Genomic DNA, 20,619 nt, shown 5'->3' with positions numbered 1-20,619 from the left:
AGGATAGTTTGAATGACAGAGAAGGTTAGCATTTTGAGAGCTATGGGAAGGATATGAATCACAACTTGATGTGGCAATTTTAGCATTTGGTTTATTTAACACTTTTCCTCATACTTTTCGACACTTAAACCCCGCCTAAGGCTATTTTAGAAACTTTTGTCGGTTCACTTGGCAGAATGAACCACCCGGCTGGGCTGGCTGTGGCTTTCCCAAAGAAATTTGTTTTCTTGGTTTTTTTATTTTTTGGTGATAAATGATCTCCATTTTACCAGTACAGCTCCTCTGCAGCTTGTGCAACGGTTTGAATGAAAATACAACTTTTTGTGTTCTTTTCCATAGAGAATGGAGTGCTGGAAGTTAAGGATACAATGGCGAGGTATACCACAGACGTCATTGCGACATGTGCCTTCGGGCTCGATGGAGATGCTCTGTCTAACGATAAGAGTGTCTTCAGGGCGATGTTGAAACGTGTCACCGAGTTTAGCTTCATCAAGAATATACTTGTAGCGGCAGCCTTCTTCGCGCCTGCCCTACTGACCGTATTAAAACTGAGGATCCTTGATGAAGACGTTGCTGAGTTCATGCGCAAGACTGTCTGGAGCGCTGTGGAATATAGAGAGAGGAATAATGTGGTGAGAAATGATTTCTTGGACCTGCTGATACAGATCAGGAACAAGGGACACGTGGACGACGACACTAACAATGGCACAGTGGACAAGTCTTCAGATAAAGTGGGTGAGTATCTGATTATTATTAACGAATACATGGCAATTGGGAACTGCTTCCCTTCAGCACTCTCATCACAAAATGTTTAGTAATTGAATTACACATCCTGAGTGAGTGTCCCATCTTGAACCATTTTTACATGGACTCCTAAGTATTTACATTCGTCATTCTTCACAATAACGTCCGATCCAAGGCAATATTGGATGCCCCCTTGCCTGTGTTTCTTGCCTATTCTTACGAGGCTGCATTTTCGTGAATTTACTATAGAGTCGAGTGAATACCAGTTTCTGTCAATATTCGGTTCGGTCTTGATACTCGATACTCTGATACTTTTATTCTGAAATAAAATAATAAAATACAGATTTCTTAGACGGAATGTTACTTATAAAATGTGCATTTATACGTTAACATTTCTATATCTGTAAAATGTAAATTAAATTAAAATTTATTGTTGTAGTTAATAGTTAATTATGTATCTTTTCACAAACCAAATGTTAAGAAAGTATTCAATACTATTTATTTATTTAATTTATTTATTTATTTATTTATTTATTTATTTATTTATTTATTTATTTATTTATTTATTTATTTATTTATTTATTTATTTATTTATTTATTTATTTGAAAGTACACAGGTTTTAAACCTCCTTTTAAAAATTCATTAACAATCTATATCTATGAAGTTCAAATTTAACGAAAAGTGAAGTAAACAATAAAAATGCATATTAACATTGTGTATGATGCTACTTACAATTTAAGATAAATGAAAAATGCACTTTGAGATCACACGGGAATACAAAGCAAAATAACAAAACAAACAAACTTAAAACCAAATCAGTACACTGGGATGAATACCAGAAAGAATGAATTAACGGTATCAAAAATTTACAAATTATAAAGGCAGGCTTTTAGTTTCTTATTGAATTCATTATCCAATTCGGTGAGTAGTACATCGACTTCTTTTGTTACATTGTTATAAAGCGTTGTCATTTTTTACGACATGTGAATTTTACTGATGCTATATTTTTACCTTTGAACGTGAAGTAATTGGTGCTGACGTGATATTCCCATTGCGATACTGTAAGATTGACTGGAAGGTTGAGATCGGCAGATGCGAATACAATGGCTTTCTTCCGTTCTTGAAGTCCTTTTAGCATATGAATAGTTGAATTCCACAGTGTAGGTTCATATTGAATCAGGCGGTGTTGGAGAATTTTTATAGATTTTGAGGAATATTTGAAATACTACATAAAGCAAAGGGATTCTCAATCCAAATGTACTGTAATTTAATTGAGCTCCAGTACCAGTTTCGCTTTAGCGATCCTCACCTGGACTGTTCGGAAAATAAGTATAAAAATAATAAATATAGATTAATGTTGATAATAATGTATGTTCAGTCTTCAACCCTGAGGCTGGTTGGATCCTCAACAGCTCTGCCATCAGCTGTCATAGATGGTCTAGGCATCACTGAAGAGGCGTATTAGGGAAATGAGGAGTGAGGTAGTTTCCCGTTGCTTTCCTCACCGAGCCAGAAGTAGCTATTACATATCAGTCTGCCAAGCCCACTGAAATGCATGCACCAACCGACCCTATGAGCAACATGTTCACACCGTTCATAGCAGGGACTGGCTGCAGAAGGAATGGCATTACTAGCATCGCTCATACCTCTGTCACTTTCATATTGTGAAAGCCGAGGATAAGACTGAGATAGATCAATGAAAGTAACAAAATTGTTCTAGCCTATACCAGAAGACATAGTGCACTGTAAACACTAGGTCCTGCCAGCAAAGGCACGTTGATAATAATGAATGTTAATTAGGATATTGACATGGTTAGACTTGGCTTCCTGGTAGGAAAACTTGGATAGGAGTGAGAACTTTGTCGTTGGTCTTACTGGGCTTGGTGGAGTTTATGCTTGGTTGAGGGTGGGGGTTTGGGGATATGTTGGCGCTGGGGGTGTGGGAGTGTGGGTGTGTGGGTGTGGGGGGTGGTAAGCTGACTGGGTTCGAGAGCAGGTTCAGTATTAGAAGGTGAAGTACGGTGGTTGTGTCTGAGGTGAGAGTGGTGAAGGGGGTTGGGGGAGGTCTTGGGTTCGGTTGTGATAGGGGTGGGACAGGGAGGCTGAGTAGTGGGGTGGTGTTGGGTTTGGATGTAGGTGTCGAGGCTGTCTGTGCTGTGCCTTAATTGCCTCTTTGAAGAATGGGCAGGCAGGAAACGAAGCGGCGTGGCTGCCTTGGCAGTTGGCACCCTTCGCCTGGTCCCTTGGCACCTTACAATCTGTATGACGGTGGGGACCGCCACATCTATTGCAGCGGGTAGGCTCAGAGCAAGAAGCTGCTGTGTGATTTAATTTCAGGCATTTAAATCACTGTGTGATGAGGGATGTGTTTGGAAGTGTCTGGGTTCGATTCTGAGGTTGTGTGAGTGACCGTGTCTTGGTGACTTCTTTGGTGGGTGTGGTAGGCTTGGGAGCAGGTTTTTACGTCCGCTCCCAGTCTGTGTGGTGTTGTTTTGTGTGCTTGGAACTGGGTCATCTGGCCCAGATCCATTGTCTGTTTGTGTGGGTGGGGGTTGGTTTGGGCTTGTGTGGATTGGGTAGGTGGATGTGGGGTAGGTACAGTGGGATCTCACCTCTTAGATTTGTGGGTTGATTAGCATGGGATATGGAAGGCCGGTTGTTTCGATAGCAGATTTGATATTGGGAATGGACTTATTTCGGATGGGTGCGATGGGTATTAGGTTATTGTGGGTTTCTTCTATTATGGCAATGTGTTCATCTAGGATGGGCCAGAGGGCTTGGAGGACTTTCTTCCTGACTTGAGGAATGGGAGCGTCATCGTGGGTAAATCTTGTTTCTAGGAGGGGAACGATCAGTACACTGCATTTGGCAGAGGTTGGGTAGGGTGTATTGAGATGGACGTAGTAGTAGGGTATTTCGTAGTTAAAGGTTTCTTCTTCCATGGTTAGATCGTTGGGAAGGGAGCTTGTTGATGATTGCTTGTCTGGGGTGCAGGTGTCATGGCTACTCGGTCCACCAGGGTCGTGGACTTGCTGATGTTATTGGGTGGGTAGGAAGGGGTGAGTGGTTTGCTTGGGTGCGATTGAAGCACTGGAAAATGGTCAAACTCCGTAGAGGACCAGCGTCTGTCTTGCCGCACTCAGTGGGTACCAGTCGTATCAGGTATAGTTTTAACCGGATCACGCCGAGACAAGATACGAACAGATGCCGCACTGAGCACTAGACAAATTTGCTTGTTTACCCGCACAATGGTTAGGCAGGCTGGCTGGGGGATTCTCAATATTCTTTGAAGTGAAAAGTCTCTATTTCAGAACAAGTTGTAATGTACGAGCTACACACGACAAATGGGGAATTCGTTTGTTTGCTGGAAGTCTGTTTTTGGTTACACTCAGAGCTAGGTTATTGTGTAGATGGAGCGTAATTTTTCCCATAGCCATAAAACAAATTTAAAAATCCACAGCCTGTTTTCAGTCATTCGACCGGGTCAGGAATGGAATGAATGAAGCCGCCATCCAGCGGCGAGGATAGGAATTGCGCCGGCTGCCGAAGCCTGTCGCACTCCTCTGGGGCAATAATGACTGACAAATGAAATGAAATGATAGTGGAGAGTGTTACTGGAATGAAAGATGACAGGGAAAACCAGAGTATCCGGAGAAAAACCTGTCCCACCTCCGCTTTGTCTAACACAATTTTCACGTGGATTGACCGGGATTTGAACCACGGAACCCAGTGGTGAAAGGCCGACGCGCTGCCGCCTGAGCCACGGAGGGTTCTCCATAGCCACTCAAACTGAAAATAAATAATGCTACAAATTAGCGCAATATCGCTTACGAAAATATATTCCTCAAGCTACAATTTGGTACATTTTATTGCCCAGGTACATGAATTTTAAAGAAATTTGAACTTCAGACATATTAACACAAGAGCACCTGCAGAAATTGGGAAGAAGGTCCCTTTTGTTATGGGATCGGTCAGTAGTGTAGACGCTGGAGAGGGGGTCCATGGTTACAACATGATGGTAGAACATAATGAAGGTACATCCATGACTTGTCTTAACAAGGACCCTGATACAAGTGAATACAGATCTGTTGCTTCTACAATTATGTCTCTGAATGTTTACGTCGTTTATTGTCACTTCATGTTTATTTTATTTTATTTCTTTCTTTCTTAATCTGTTTACCCTCCAGGGTTGGTCTTTCCCTCGGACTGAGCGAGGGATCCCACCTCTACCGCCTCAACGGCAGTGTCCTCGAGCGTGAGACATTGAGTCGGGGGATACAAATGGGGAGGATGTCCAGTAACTCGCCCAGGCGGCCTCACCTGCTATGCTGAACACGGGGCCTTGCGGGGGATAGGAAGATTGGAAGGGATAGACAAGGAAAAGGGAAGGAAGCGGCCGTGGCCTTACGTTAGGTACCATCCCGGCATTTGCCTGGAGGAGAAGTGGGAAACCACGGAAAACCACTTCGAGGATGGTTGATGTGGGAATCGAACCCACCTCTACTCACTTGAACTCCCGATGCTGAGTGGACCCCATTCCAGCTCTCGCACCTCTTTTGAAATTTCGTGGCAGAGCCGGGAATCGAACCCGGGCCTCCGGGGGTGGAAGCTAATCACACTAACCACTACACCACAGAGGCGGGCACCATCCAAATATTCCTCAACAAAATACAGAGAAAAAATAATTTGTTCCTGAAGAGGTTAATACCATGTGTATCAGGGTGCCACTAAACTCCCTCTGTGGATCAGTGATAGAATATCGCACGCGGATCCCAAGATAGCGGGTTCAAACCCGGCAGAGGTAGTCGTTTTTTAAGGGTGGAAAAAAGTCCGTTCGACACTGCATGTCCTAGACGTCGGTAAATTAAAGATCTCTGGTGACACTTTTGGCGTTTTTTCGACAAAATTCGTTAAAACTCAGCTGTCGACGTCCAAGAGAGATGCGTTTTACTCTGCCATCTAGTAGACCTAGAATAAAACAGAATGTCGAAATTTGACGAACGACAGCCAGATGGCATTAAATTCAAATGCTTGCACACGGTAGCTGAGGCCATACGATTATTTTTATTTTTACTGTTTAAGAGTGTCCGTATTCATAATTCTTATTACAGTTATATGGGACTGATTTGCAAAAAATTGAATTGAGTATATGACTTAACAACAGATCCTGTAATAGATACTTAAACAGTGTGTGCACTTTGTTATTGAAGTTACACTAGGAAGAAGAGGGCAACCTGTATAATCCGAGTTCCAATCTAAGACCTCACTGAATTATAAGCAAAGAAAGTTGCATAAACAGTGATTATCTTCTTACATTTCAGTAATGTCCTCCGCCTCTGTGGTGTAGTGGCTAGTGTGATTAGCTGCCACCCCAGGAGGTCCGGGTTCGATTCCCGGCTCTGCCACGAAATTTCAAAAGTGGTACGAGGGCTGGAACGGGGTCCACTCAGCCTCGGGAGGTCAACTTAGTAGAGGTGGGTTCGATTCCCCCCTCAGCCATCCTCGAAGTGGTTTTCCGTGGTTTCCCACTTCTCCTCCAGGCAAATGCCGGGTGGTACCTAACTTAATGCCACGGCCGCTTCCTTCCCTCTTCCTTGTCTATCCCTTCCAATCTTCCCATCCCCCCGCAAGGCCCCCGTTCAGCATAGCAGGTTAGGCCGCCTGGGAGAGGAACTAGTCATCCTCCCCAGTTGTATCCCCCGACCCAGTGTCTGAAGCTCCAGGACACTGCCCTTGAGGCGGTATAGGTGGGATCCCTCGCTGAGTCCGAGGGAAAAGCCAACCCTGGAGGGTAAACAGATTAAAAAAGAAAGAATTTCAGTAATGTCAAAAGGAGAAACAAAATCCTTATCTGTACAGGCCACGGAAGCCCTTGGAAGATTAACCTTCCATCAGATACTTATGTCTCATACCACCTCCATCTCCACATTTCTCCCTTCCCAGAGAGGTTTAGGTAGGAGGAGGTTTGCTACTGGATGCAGTGTACAATTTGCTTCTCTTCAGGTTTTTGCAGTTTGAACTTGTGTGTCCTCTCTTTGGTTGCCACCTTTGGAGAACAATTTCAGAACTGAAGTCCTTTGTGAAGTATTTGATCAAATAGCAGCAATCAAATTTTGAAAAATAAAAATCCCAGTTTACTGGTTGATTGACCCTGCCTTTTAAATACGACTAGATTGACATGTCGGCTGTAGAAGTGAATGTCATTGCATACTGATAATACTTGTCTTTGATTAATATTTCATTAACATGAAACACTCCGCCTCCCCACTCATTATCAAATCAAAAATCAAAATCTCTTTATTTGCAAATGAGGTGTCTACCTCGGTGGTAAATGGTACACTAAAATGCATTATTGTCAAGCACTAAATTCTAAATTAACAAGAGAAGAAATTTTTCTAGAATACAATATTATACAATTTGCGCTAACAATTTTTTCTATTAAACACACAGCTCATCCTTAATAAATTTATATTGTTTACAAAATTCTACTTATAATATCTCCTGTACTTACAAACATAGTCAACTCATATACAGTATATGGAATTACTTCAAATAATACTATACAACTGGTATAAGATTAAAATTTACATTGCATTTATTTACTTATTTATTTTTTACCCATTTGGAACCTAAGTAGCATAACGACCTGCTGCGTCTTAACCAGAGCCCCTTTGCCACCACTTTCAGAGTTCCTGAATGGCCTTCACAGCTACCGTAGCGGTCGCAGGGTCCTCGAAGTCCCCACTGTACTTCACCCCTACAGGCAGTCCCCTACTTTGGCTGTCCAAACTCCTTAGGCCAGGGGATAAAATTAATTCATTCACATACATTTTTTTATTTACAATAACCTGCACTGGTCGAATGCCCTCTAAAATTTCATTTATTACAATTGCACCGTCTTAACTATGTGTTCATTTTGCATATCACTGCTTTCCTTTGTTTGTCAGAACGATGCCACTCAATCTGCTATCGGTGTCCGCTTACGGCACAGGTCGAAATGACTTACACCTTCTTATATGTTAATTTCGCCTAAAATATGTGAGAAATACAGGGCGGTTCTCGTGTATGTTCCAGTGCTTGATGGTGACGACTTTGTAGCACAGTCCTTCGTATTTTTGTCTGCTGGTTTCGAGACCTCTTCAACGACCTTGACATTTACGTTGTACGAGTTGTCACTGCAGGAGGACATCCAGAAGAAACTGAGGGAGGAAATTCAATCAGTACTGGAGAAGAATGACGGCAAAGTGACATATGATGGAGTGCAAGAGATGGTCTACCTTGATAGGGTAGTGTCAGGTAAGTATTGACTTCATATGAATTTAATGAGAACAGAATAGAATAGAACAGAATATTCCCATCCCCCAGTTTCGGATCACCTGACGTTGCGGAGGGGGTAATCTTTTATTGTAATCGAAAATGTGTTTTGATAATGCACCCGACAGGGGCATGATCCAAGGACCGATGGTTAATACTGGTCTTTGAAATTACAGACGCAATGATCTGTGAGGGAATAAAACCGAAACTCATTAATATCCATATCATTAAGACAGGTAAAATGAGTCTTGTAAATTTATTCTACAGGTTTTCATTATTTGCGATCTATTGCGCAATACCTTCCTTTGTGTAACGGGGCCCGCAGCAGAAGTCAAGCCCATCTAGACCCTGGTGGGGCTGCAGTCGGTGGTTCACCATGACGTAACTCGAGAGAAGGCATCCCTTCCTCACGAATAAGAGAATGAGGGGAAGTAAACTTTTTCGAAACGAAATATGGGAGCCATCTTTAATTCAGACTAGCCAACTTAATTATCTACGATATAAAATTTAATGAAATCCAAATTCTGGAGTCGTCTTCCGATTTAAAAGAGATAACTATAATTTGGACATTTATTTAGAGTGTCTAATGTCCTCTTACTCGATAATTTTCAGATGGAGAAAGAATACTGTGTTGTTTCTGCGTGGAAAAGTACATGGGCCATCTGTTTAGTGTCATCACGCCTCCTTGAAGCGGGAGTTCACCCCGGCATGGAAGGGGAAGCAGGACGAACTTTAATTAATTACAGGAGATCCTACGAAGAATAATCGTACGGAGATGTCTCAATCACATCGGGTGAATACTGGTCACCTGATGGTCGTACTATTTGACCTCTAGTGGGCCGTGAATAGGCTATATGCAAATTTGGAGTGGGAGAAATTGCCTCCTTGTAAAAAGCACTGTCAAAGGCGAAGCGCGTCATTCGGGACTCTCAGCTTGCTAAGGGCGGAGCTATGTTTAGCTAAGCTCCCAAAGATCCTTTGTTTAAGTGACTTTAAACTTAAATTTCAAGTGAAATAGTGTAATTCATATAAATATTGCATAGCTTTGATGTACATGACGCCAGTGATTAAACTTTAACAAAAAAACTGTGTCGTGTCGCGAACATTCAGTGCGAATCGTAATATTATTATTATTATTACTACGACACGACTATGTCGGGTAGTAACAAAGGTAGAGTGGCTGAAAGGTACACGCAATCCGATACTGAACCGCGGATTACGAAGTAATATCCGAAATCGTGGCCGGACGTTCACGCTGAACGCAATTAAACAGATTTTGAAATAAATAGTGACGTGTTGTGTGCTCAGGACTACTGCCAGCGGCTTCATCAACCAGGAACTATGGACTTCCAGCCAGAAGGAGGAATGGAACTACCAGTGCTCGCCTTGGTGCCAATGGGTCAGCAGTAAAACCTGAAATGGATTTTCCGAGCTGACCAAGGTGTCGTCAAGTGATGGAGATGAGTATTTCTCACATTTATATGGCCTGATTAGAGGGGACGGGAATTATTTATCATAAGCTGACGCTATCATGGTAGGGATAACTTATTTAAATGTAGAAGTGCTGAAATGGGGCACGTAGCTTTTATTTCTTATTTTATTTAATTAATAACAGGTCTGAGTGATTTAATTGTAAATAAGGGAAACAATAATCTAATAGGTTTGCATGCGGTAGAAAACTTAATTATTTACTTTACTTTTGCGAGACTTGTGGTCAGTTAATGCGTCAGGAGACTAGTATTTTAGTAAATTCAGGGTAATTCAAGCTAGGCTGTAGTTGATCCAGTATTAGTAAATGCATGACTGGTAAGTAATATAAGTATGCTACGTGAGGTACCGGAGTCACGAGAGATATATACGGAACTGATGCCCCAGGCCTCCTTTGAAATATTTAGCTAGGGAGTGTTACAATTTAAGTTGGATTATTTGATCAGGTTTATCATAATTTTAATTACAATTTGATTGAGCTAATTACCGTGTGAATATTTAATTGAGTTAATGACCGTGTGAATATTTAATTGAGCTAATTACCGTGTGAATATTTAATTGGGTTAATCACTGTGTGAATATTTAATTAGAAGTTAATTACAGTGTGAATATTTGATTGAGCTAATTACCGTGTGAATATTTAATTCATTATTGTTTTACCGTATGACGATTTAATTAGAAATTAATTATTTGATAATCATAAATTGATTAGAGTTTAATTATGAATTAATCGCCGCTGGGTTATTTAATTACGTCGTAATTACGAGGAAGTTTCCGTGTTATGATTCAGTATGCTCCAATGACCAGGTAAATCACGTAAGAAGACAGTGTAAAGATGAAACCGACAATAATAATAATAATAATAATAATAATAATAATAATAATAATAGCAGTGATGGTAGTAATCATGTAAATAGTGGTATTATAAAAACCGATGCCGTGTTGTAATATAGGTGTGATATTTGAAGTCATGGTTGGGCCATGAAAAATATATGTGTTGAATCGAGGTGATTTGCTGGAAGCCGATGCAATTTGCTTAATGAGGAATAGACCTCAGTTTATTGTGAACGTACCTCGGGACGGGGTGGTTTGTTTAAAGAAATGGCTTGTTGTGCCTGTGGAGGGCAAGGCTATTGACCGCCTGTGGTAGGGGGTCGAAACGCTGGACCTTGCAACCGGACGTGCTTTTTGTGCGTGTATCCCGCCTCTATAAGAGGGAGCTTTGATCTAAGAAAAGAAGGCCTGTAGGAATCGGCTAATAATGGGAAATATTCAACAGCCAGAATGAAGTATTCGATGACAAATGACACGGTGATTGGTACTAGTATTTGTTAGATTACTATTGTTACTCATTTGAGTATAATTTAGCTAGGGATTTCAGTGCCATATTTTCATCCCAGGGGTCGTCAGTTCAGTTCCCTACGCAGGCATTGGTATTTCACAATGCTAAAATGAAGAATGGGGTGCCTCACGTCTTTATTGTACATAATATGTGATTATTTATGTTGTTTTATGTGACATGTTGTGACTATAATTAGCGTCGGCGATGGTTCTACCCCATCGGCGGGCGAATTGTATTCCAGTGAGGGTCGGTTCAAACCCGGGTGTTTGTTCCACATTTGTGTAATTTCTTTCATGGTATTTCGTTGGGAAAATAATTGTGTGCTTTTAGAATAGGGATCGCTCAGACTTGTTGCATGAATGTTGATTTCATTTGCTAATATTGTGATATAGCCTCAGTGTTTATGGTAAATGTTTCCGTTCACGACACGTCATGGCAAAACGCTTTGCGATAAACAATACTCGGATCTATCACACACGACTACAAATCGATAAATAATCCACAACAATTGTTAATAATTAATGTGATTCATTTGTGAATATAGATGCGTCATTCCCATCATCATCAAGGTTTAATAAACCGGTTGCATTAATTTGAACTTTAATTTGAATGTGTTCTCATTGTAGTTGTATGCCCCATTTCTCCTACCCTGTATGCCACTAAGGTAATGTTAGATAAGCGCCTATTCTGTTATATTTTCCATCCGTTAACGCCCTGTAGATATCTTGCCGGAGCCCATTTGGGGTAGGGGCGGGTACATACGTTTGGTGCCCAACGTGGGGCATGTTTTACTGTTTAATAGGCGTGTTTTATCGTTCAATAGTCATGTCTAATTGTTTAATAGGCGCGTATTTATTTTACCCATTACATACGTTTGAAGCCAAAACGCGGGACCTATACAATTGTTTAATAGGCGTGTCCAATTGTTTAATAGGCGCGCGTATTTATTTTACCCATTATATATGTTTGACGCCAACACGCGGGACCTGTACAATTGTTTAATAGGCGCGTATATTTATTTTACCCATTACATACATCTGTCAAGACACGTCAGGTATGTTTTGACATTCAAGGCATTTCCGTGAGGCATTTGCGTCATAGGTGCCAAAGCCACGTGGTATTTGACTGTTGTGCTAACATTGTGAGCATTAGCGACATTTTCTATGCATTGTTACCATTCAACACATGTTATATGTGTAATTTCATATGCATAAGCTAGCATATTGAAGCGTAAGCGTGCATTTGACTTAGAGAACTCAGAACTGGAAGAGACCATGGGAAGTTATTCTCTGAGAGAATGGTATAGTTTAATTACCGGATCGGTGTACTTAAGTTGCAGCCGAAGGTAAAGCCTAGTCTATAATAGTTAAATAAGTGACACCTTAACGTAAATTTTAAATGGTTACTATAAATGAGAACACAGTCATGGTCCAATGAGATGGGCGAAGCCATGACGGTCACTTAAGCAGGGGTGTATCCAAAGTTCAAGGGGATGTGTTCGAATCCCGGGAAACAGTGAAATGACTTTCCTATAATTGAGGTTGAAAGTGAATAGTGGTTTCCTTAGGGCATATCTATTCACGGATATTAGCCAGTGGTGCGTGTTTCGTCACAAACCAACCTGCTACTAGGATATAGTTTACGATTAGTATAACCGTGGATGAGAAAGGGTAACCTCACGCCCACTTTCTCTTTCTCGAGTGGCAATAGGTTAATTTCATGGGTTCAGTTTGAGATTCTGATGACTTTGTGTGTTTGAAGAACCTCAATGCTGAGGGCATGGGTTGATTTACTGGCATTATACCACTTGTGTTGGTATTTTAATCGAGCCCAATTTTAGAGTTATAGGTTAACCGGCAACTTAATTAACTGAATTTAAGGGCTGCAATCATATTCATCTTTCTGAAAATTCCCATTGTCATTTTTATAACTTTTATGAACCTTTATGACGCTAGGCAGTTAGGCAGCTCCAATTATAGCCGTTTCGAGGCTTAGTGTGCAATGTTAATTAAAGTAAAAATTTGTGAAGTTGAAAGAACGTAAAGTTTGGATAGTGAAATCATTTCCTTTGAAAAATAACGTTGTTGATTGTTGACACCGACGTTAGCGAGGGGAGTCCAGTCATCTCAGTGGATATCGACATGGATATTGAGGCCATACCGGCTTCGATGGAGGAGATGAGGAGCGCGCTCGAAAATAAAATGGAACAGAGTAGTGAGGAGATTAGGAAGATGAAGGACAGCATGGAGAACAGTATTAACACACTTGAAAATAAAATGGAAGAGAACAGTGCGCATACTAGATATAGTATGAAGGACGATTTAAAGGCAAATAGTGAGGTAATAAAGGACAGTATTAGAACACTTGAAAGTGAATGCAAACAGGGGCGGGTACAATAAATGCAGTATGCATTCTTTTCCTTATTACTATTTGTTTATCCATTACCGGTACTGCATTAAATATTATAATTAAACTTATTAACTATTTCCACCCAATATCTAAATTGTACTTTTTACATTTATTTATTTATTTATTTATTTATTTATTTATTTATTTATTTATTTATTTATTTATTTATTTATTTATTTATTTATTTATTTATTTATTTATTTGTATCCTATAAATTAACAGTGATAGTCTAGGACGGGGATGGTGAACCTATGACACGTCACACAACATACCAACATATTTGAATGTTTTTAGTATGTAGTAAAAAGGTAGTTCCGCCTCTGTGGTGTAGTGGTTAGCGTGATTAGCTGACACCCCCGGAGGCCTGCGTTAGATTCCCGGCTCTGCCACGAAATTTGAAAAATGGTACGAGGGCTGGAACGGGGTCCACTCAGCCTCGGAAGTTCAACTGAGTAGAGGTGGGTTCGATTCCCACCTCAACCATCCTGGAAGTGGTTTTCCGTGGTTTCCCACTTCTCCTGCAGGCAAATGCCGGGATGGTACCTAACTTAAGGCCACGGCCGCTTCCTTCCCTCTTCCTTGTCTATCCCTTCCAATCTTCCCATCTTCCCGAAAGGCCCCTGGTCTGCATAGCAGGTGAGACCGCCTGGGCGAACTACTGGTCATTCTCTCCAGTTGTACCCCCCTACCCAAAGTCTCACGCTCCAGGACACTGCCCTTGAGGTGGTAGAGTTTGGATCCCTCGCTGAGTCCGAGGGAAAAAACAACCCTGGTGGGTAAACAGATTAAGAAAAAGAATACACAGGTCGGAAATCTAGCAACGTAGGATATTTTAAAATATTATGCTTTAATAAAGAAGTAACAATTAATTGTATGGTGATATTGTTTAAAAAATGTACTAGGTTTAAGCAAAACAAATATTTTTTTCTCAAAATTTACCTGTTTTAAAAATGTAATTTTCATTGATGTTTACAAATAAAATAATGAAACGTTCAGTATAATAGATCTAGGTGTAATGCGAACTGCCGGCCCTGTGGTGTAGCGGTAGCGTGCTTACCTCTTACCCGGAGGCTCCGGGTTCGATTTCCGGCCAGGTCAGGGATTTTTACCTGGACCTGACGGCTGGTTCGAGGTCCACTCAGCCTACGTGATTAGAATTGAAGAGCTATCTGACGGTGAGATAGCGGCCGCGGTCTAGAATGCCAAGAATAACGGCCGAGAGGATTCGTCGTGCTGACCACGCGACACCTCGTAATCTGCAGGCCTTCGGGCTGAGCAGCGGTCGCTTGATAGGCCATGGCCCTTCAAGGGCTGTAGTACCATGGGGTTTGGTTTTGGTTTGGATTTGGTAATGCAAACTAATAACGAAATGAAGTAAGATGACGGGTGTCATGATTTTTAAGGTAAATAACCGATGGCACACTATATAGTAAAAAGTAATAAACAAGACCTTTATTAACACACTAGTCTATAAAGATTTGCCATCCCTGGTCTATGGCAACTTGTATCTTACCCTTTCTAAGTTGAATTAGTGTTTACTTTTGTGCCATAAGACTTTATATATACATTATGAAATAATGCGAATAACCCAAAGAGGACATAGTGGTTGGATCAAAAGACATCATTAAACCTCAAAACACTATAAATGGCATAGAGAAATGGTGCTCCAAGCGTGAATTCGAGATCAACTTATCTAAGACGGAAATGATGGTCTTTAAACAAGGAGGAAAGGCATTGGCAGAAATCAGCATCAAGAGGACGACAATGAACATCGTAAAAGATTTCAAATATCTAGGCATCACGCTGCAAACAAGCGCTAAATGTTTCACTAAGCATAGTGTATAACTGAGAAAGCAACGCAGGCGACAAGGGCGATGCATGAGATAGGCTACATTAGAACCTTCAACTTAGACAGCAATGATGCTATTTAGAGCTAAAATAATGCCAATACTAACGTATGAGATAGAAGTTATATGGTCACATCTCACCGAAAAGAACCTGTCCGTACTACAAAGGGTAAAAGCATTATATATCAAAAGAGCACTAGGAGTGTCAAAGACTACACGCTCCAGACTCGTCTATCTCCTCGCAAGAGAAACATTCCTTATCTAGGATCTAAGGAAACTTTTGTCTCTACCCAACAGTAGAGCCTCGGAAAACCTTCTATCAACATTAAAAGCAAAAAGAGAAGAAATACCCCAAGAGTTCTATGGAGTGGGGGCCATGATAGACCGGACATGGACAACATCGAATTTTGAGATGAGGCACGTGTTTACTACACTAGCGGTACACGCTTTTCATCATCTCATCTCTATGAACATATCATACCATGAGCAACTTATGCGGAAAAACATGTGAACGTTACTACATAGAACTGTGCAGAAAAAGGACTAAATCAATTAAAGACTTAGTAAACCAAGGTGCCAGAGCGCAAACTAGAAATTACTTGAATAATTTAATTTATATCTGTATGTAATTTACCTCTTTTTATCTGGCCATTTGGCTGCAATAAAAGTAAGTTATTATTATATACATTATGAATGAAATGAATTAATGCATGACTGAAAGAATTGGTGAATGAATGATTTTATGATTGAATTGTGTTCATGCATGAATTAATAAACTCTCTTCTCAGCTAATCACGGATAGCCACCAACTGGGGAGAGATCATTCATTAATGTATGAGTGATTCAATGAATGAGTGAAGAATGAAACGAATTGAATGAATGCTCTCAGTCTACCACTGCGAAACCTAGCAGCTAAAGGAGAGAAAATTCCTTTCTGAATGAATGTTCTCATTCAGTGAATTTAATGTCTCTTCAAATGTTATCAGATTTAATGCGTTCACTGCGTTTTCTCTTGTCTCTACTTTTCACACCCTATGCTTGTCCGACTCGTTGGCTGAATGGTCAGAGTACTGGCCTTCGCTTCAGAGGGTCCCGGGTTCGATTCCCGGCCGGGTCGGGGATTTTAACCTTAATTGGTTAATTCCAATGGCTCGGGGGCTGGGTATGTGTGTGGCATATTCAGCATTAGAAATCATCGTAGATAGGGCCCTCATCTTCAAAGACATGCAGGTCGCCTAATAGGCCGTCTACTAGAAAAAGACCTGCACCAGGCCTCTCCGGAGGCCATACGCCATTATTATTATTACACCCTATGCTGAATATTTGCTTCATGAAATCTTTTTAGAACGTTCTCTTCTATCTCTTGTCAGGGTAAGGTGGCATGTCATGTGTGGCTGCAGAATATCCCGTGCTAGAATGATCGCTTAATGTAGAGACCTCCGAACCAACTCGTGTTAGAGCTCTTCCTTGAGGCCTTGTACTCTGCACTTTGCCCTCATTCTCCATAGCCCCAGCCCCACTTGATATGTGTCTACAGTATCTCCAATATGCCTGGTGGGCTTTTTCACGAGCCTTTCCTTGACCCTGGAGCGATTCTAGGACAGAAGCATTCACGATACTCGTAGAAATTGGCGATACACCCACATTCCCACTGCATCATATTTTTTCCTCTTATCGTCGTTCACTTTTATTTATTACTTTTTATAACATTTCCCATTAAAATGCCAATTGTAGAAAACTCCAGATATGCAAGAAATGTGATCACATTTCCATGGCAAACCAAATATATCTTCCCAATGAAGTGAGAATCATTAAAGCCATTATCTTTTCACACGAAAGGACTGAAGTAGATTACCCCAGCAACTATAACAGCAGGTAGCTGCCAGTGGCGTATGCTAAGTCCAACACATGGGCTACCACTAGACTTAGGTTACCCATTTTCGATGGTTGGTTTAGTGAATGTCAAGCCTTTTAAAGAGTTTTGAGCAGCAGCCAATAGCCAACGGAGTAGCCTGCTGCGTTGTCAAGGCTGTTTCAGAAGCTACTGCCCTGGCCTCTGCTACTGTCAATACTCAACACCTGATCAGTGGAGATGGTAGCCTAAGGTTTATCAAATGAAAGTCCGGCTTTGTGGCTAAATGGATAGAATGCCTGCCTTTGGTCCGATGGCCGCGTTTCAGTTCACAGAATCAACCCCCTCGTACCGTAATTTCCGCTGGCTTGGGGACTGGGTGTTAATGACGTCTTCGCCATTCATTTCATCCTCATTAGGTCACCACGAAAGCTATACAGATGCCATGCACCATTATTATTATTATTATTATTATTATTATTATTATTATTATTATTATTATTATTATTATTATTACATACAAATTTTGAATTTTGCAGCATTACCAGTGGTCGTACATATCGTTCACCGGTCTGTTAGTTTCCTCGGGAGATCAGTGGTGGTGTCGACCCAAGATCATGAGTTCGATTCCAACCAAAAAAAGAGAACACTACACCTGAAAGATTACATTTCATTTTAGGAGATGAAAATGAAAAACCTACAACCTGTTTTCCAGGCATTGACTGGGTCAGGAATGAAATGAATGAATCATATATAGGCTATTAGTACGATGGGGTCACCACTCCCAAAATGATTTTATTAATGACTGATAGATGCTATGAAATGAGAAAGGGGAGTGTTGCTGGAATGAAAGATGACAGGGAAAACTGGAGTACCCGTAGAAAAACCTGTCCCGTCTCTGCTTTGTCCAGCACAAATCTCACATGGAGTGACCGGGATTTGAACCACGGTATTCAGCGGTGAGAGGCCGACGCACTGCCGTCTGAGCCACGGAGGCTCCTTCATTTTAGGAGATATGCCTATAAAAAGAAAACTTCATTAGTCCTATAACGGAAGCCATGCAGTGTCTTCCTACAAGGATGTACTGTAGAAGTCACGGGAGTGAAATGTCAGCACTCCGTTATCTATGAGGTGAAGAAGTATATACGATGAGGAACGCATGGCTGTTAGTTAGCAGTGGCGATCTGATAGACCGAAGCCTAGCATATCTATCCCCTCGGCCCCCGCACCAATCGAGCATACATCAGCAAGTCGCGCGAGGTGGGTCGAGGGGAGAGGGACGCAGAGTCTGGGCTGCAATATCAGTCTCCGATGCCTTGCTCTCAGAAATACGTGCGACGTTTATCCTAATAGCTTTCAAGTTTTGTAAATGGAGTAATGTGTCAGATGCTTACATTATAATGTACTTTAGATTTCCATCGTCCTCATTTGAGGTTTGGGCTTCACCGATAGCCTTGGTAGCCCTCAGTACACGCCACTGGTAACTGCCTTGACTCATGTAAGACCGATTTCAATCCTCAGACCGTAATATTAAAAAGCATGGCGGCTGGAGTAGCCGGATTGCTAGGATTGGCTAACGCGAAAATATCAAATACAAAGACAATGATAACATTTCAAATGTAACATCATAGGCAAAACCACTGTTGCACGTACGAAAACACGTCGGCAACTACTACCCATCACATATAATCAACTAGATGTACATATATTCAACTACAATAAATGGACAACACCCAAATAAAAAAGGAACAGCAAGCTGATTATTTAGAAATTTCACTTAGTCAAATAACACTGTCTCTTCAAATTCACTTCACAGGATAATGGGAAAAGATTACAAAACTGGTTAAATAATTTTATAACATCATTTTGAACATTTAAACCTAAATTATGGTGTATAATTTGTCAATGTGTTCCTATGCATGAGAGCTATGAGAGCATAACTTTTGCTTTCAGTGAATCAAACATTTTAAAAATAATATTACAGAGCAGAGAGAACTGGTGAGGAGGTGGAGCTGGAATATTCCTGGAATGAATCAAGGTAATGTTTGAAGGTGAATGGAGGTAATCAAGCCAGCCAAGGGAAATGGGTGCAAATGCTACAGAACAATAAATGAATGTAAAATATGCTTTAGGCCTATCTTATTTACTGCTGAGTTTCAACGCCTTACGTTTGTTCACTTTAACTCCAAGTTCCTCAGTAAGTTTCCATTTATGTTCCTGGTTCTCAAGTTTCTTTGCCAGTTCCCTGGACACATTTTTATCATGCAGCACTTTTGAATAGTTATTAACAAATATGTTTGCAAACACTTTCACATATTTCTTAACAATTTTTATCACTTTCATTGCTTATATTACTCTCTATAAACTGAATCCCTAATGTAATCACAGCATCTCTCTGATTTTCCAACTTTAAAAATGCAGGTTCTAACCTGCTGCTAATGAATACCTGAACAAGTCTATAAATGTCACAACATAAACACATCAAAAAAGATGGATACTTCAATCCACCCCTATTGAGTTCACTGAAGTAATATAGAAGATTCTCCTTGTCACAATTGATGATTAAGTCGTCTTCAGATTGCAATACTTGCTTACATGGTGTGCACTTTCCACTCTTCTCTAACTTTAACAAAACTTTCATGCTCGTGTAACTTGCAGTACACCGAGCTCGATAGCTGCAGTCCCTTAAGTGCGGCCAGTATCCAGTAATCGGGAGATAGTGGGTTCGAGCCCCACTGTCGGCAGCCCTGAAGATGGTTTTCCGTGGTTTCCCATTTTCACACCAGGCAAATGCCGGGGCTGTACCTTAATTAAGACCACGGCCGCTTCCTTCCACTTCCTAGGCCTTTCCTATCCCATCGTCGCCATAAGACATATGTGTCGGTGCGACGTAAAGCAATTAGCAATTAGCTAACTTGCAGTACATACAATTATTTTTAGCATCTCAAGAGAAATCGACACTAAAGATGTTTCATCCAAGGCAGACTGAAATTTGTCCAAGTTCTCAACTACTTTATCTTGGCTGAAAGTAACTGTCAGATCCTTGAGAGTAAATTCCCCCAACTTTGCAGAATTAAGTTTTAACAAACTTGTCACCTTGAGTCTTCGTTCAGATTCTAGCACTTGTTCTGAAAATGAAAACCTACAACCTGTTTTCCAGTCATTGACCGGGTCAGGGATGTAATGAACGAAACATATATAGGCTGTTATTACAATGGGGTCGCCACGCCCAAGGTGATTTATTAATGACTGAGAGATGCTATGAAATGAAAATGGAGAGTGTTGCTGGAATGAAATATGACAGGGAAAACCGGAGTACCCAGAGAAAAACCTGTCCCGCCTCCGCTTTGTCCAGCACAAATCTCACATGGAGTGACCGGGATTTGAACCACGGTATACAGCGGTGAGAGGCCGACGCGCTGCCGTCTGAGCCACGGAGGCTCCTAGCACTTGTTCTACTGAGACATTATATGTGCAGCCACTTAACCTTCTGTACCCTCCAAATCAGTCCTCTAAACTGTCTGTCTGTCTGTCTGTCTGTCTGTCTGTCTGTCTGTCTGTCTGTCTGTCTGTCTGTCTGTCTGTCTGTCTGTCTGTCTGTCTGTCTGTCTGTCTGTCTGTC

General features: G+C 41.1%; 1 protein-coding gene across 1 annotated transcript in view; it reads left to right on the top strand.

The window, feature by feature from the left end:
- Positions 1–20,619, top strand: part of LOC136876513 (cytochrome P450 6j1) — a 102,289-nt gene that overhangs the window by 17,128 nt on the left and 64,542 nt on the right. The window contains exons 3-4 of the mRNA XM_067150527.2: positions 340–735; positions 7,820–8,041. Of these exons, the coding sequence (XP_067006628.2) occupies positions 340–735; positions 7,820–8,041 (618 nt within the window). The remainder of the gene's footprint in view (positions 1–339; positions 736–7,819; positions 8,042–20,619) is intronic.

The sequence above is a fragment of the Anabrus simplex genome, chromosome 6, assembly GCF_040414725.1.
Source record: "Anabrus simplex isolate iqAnaSimp1 chromosome 6, ASM4041472v1, whole genome shotgun sequence".
NCBI lineage: Eukaryota > Metazoa > Arthropoda > Insecta > Orthoptera > Tettigoniidae > Anabrus > Anabrus simplex.
The sequence above is the reverse complement of the archived record's forward strand: the minus strand, read 5'-3'. Positions and strand labels throughout refer to the sequence as shown.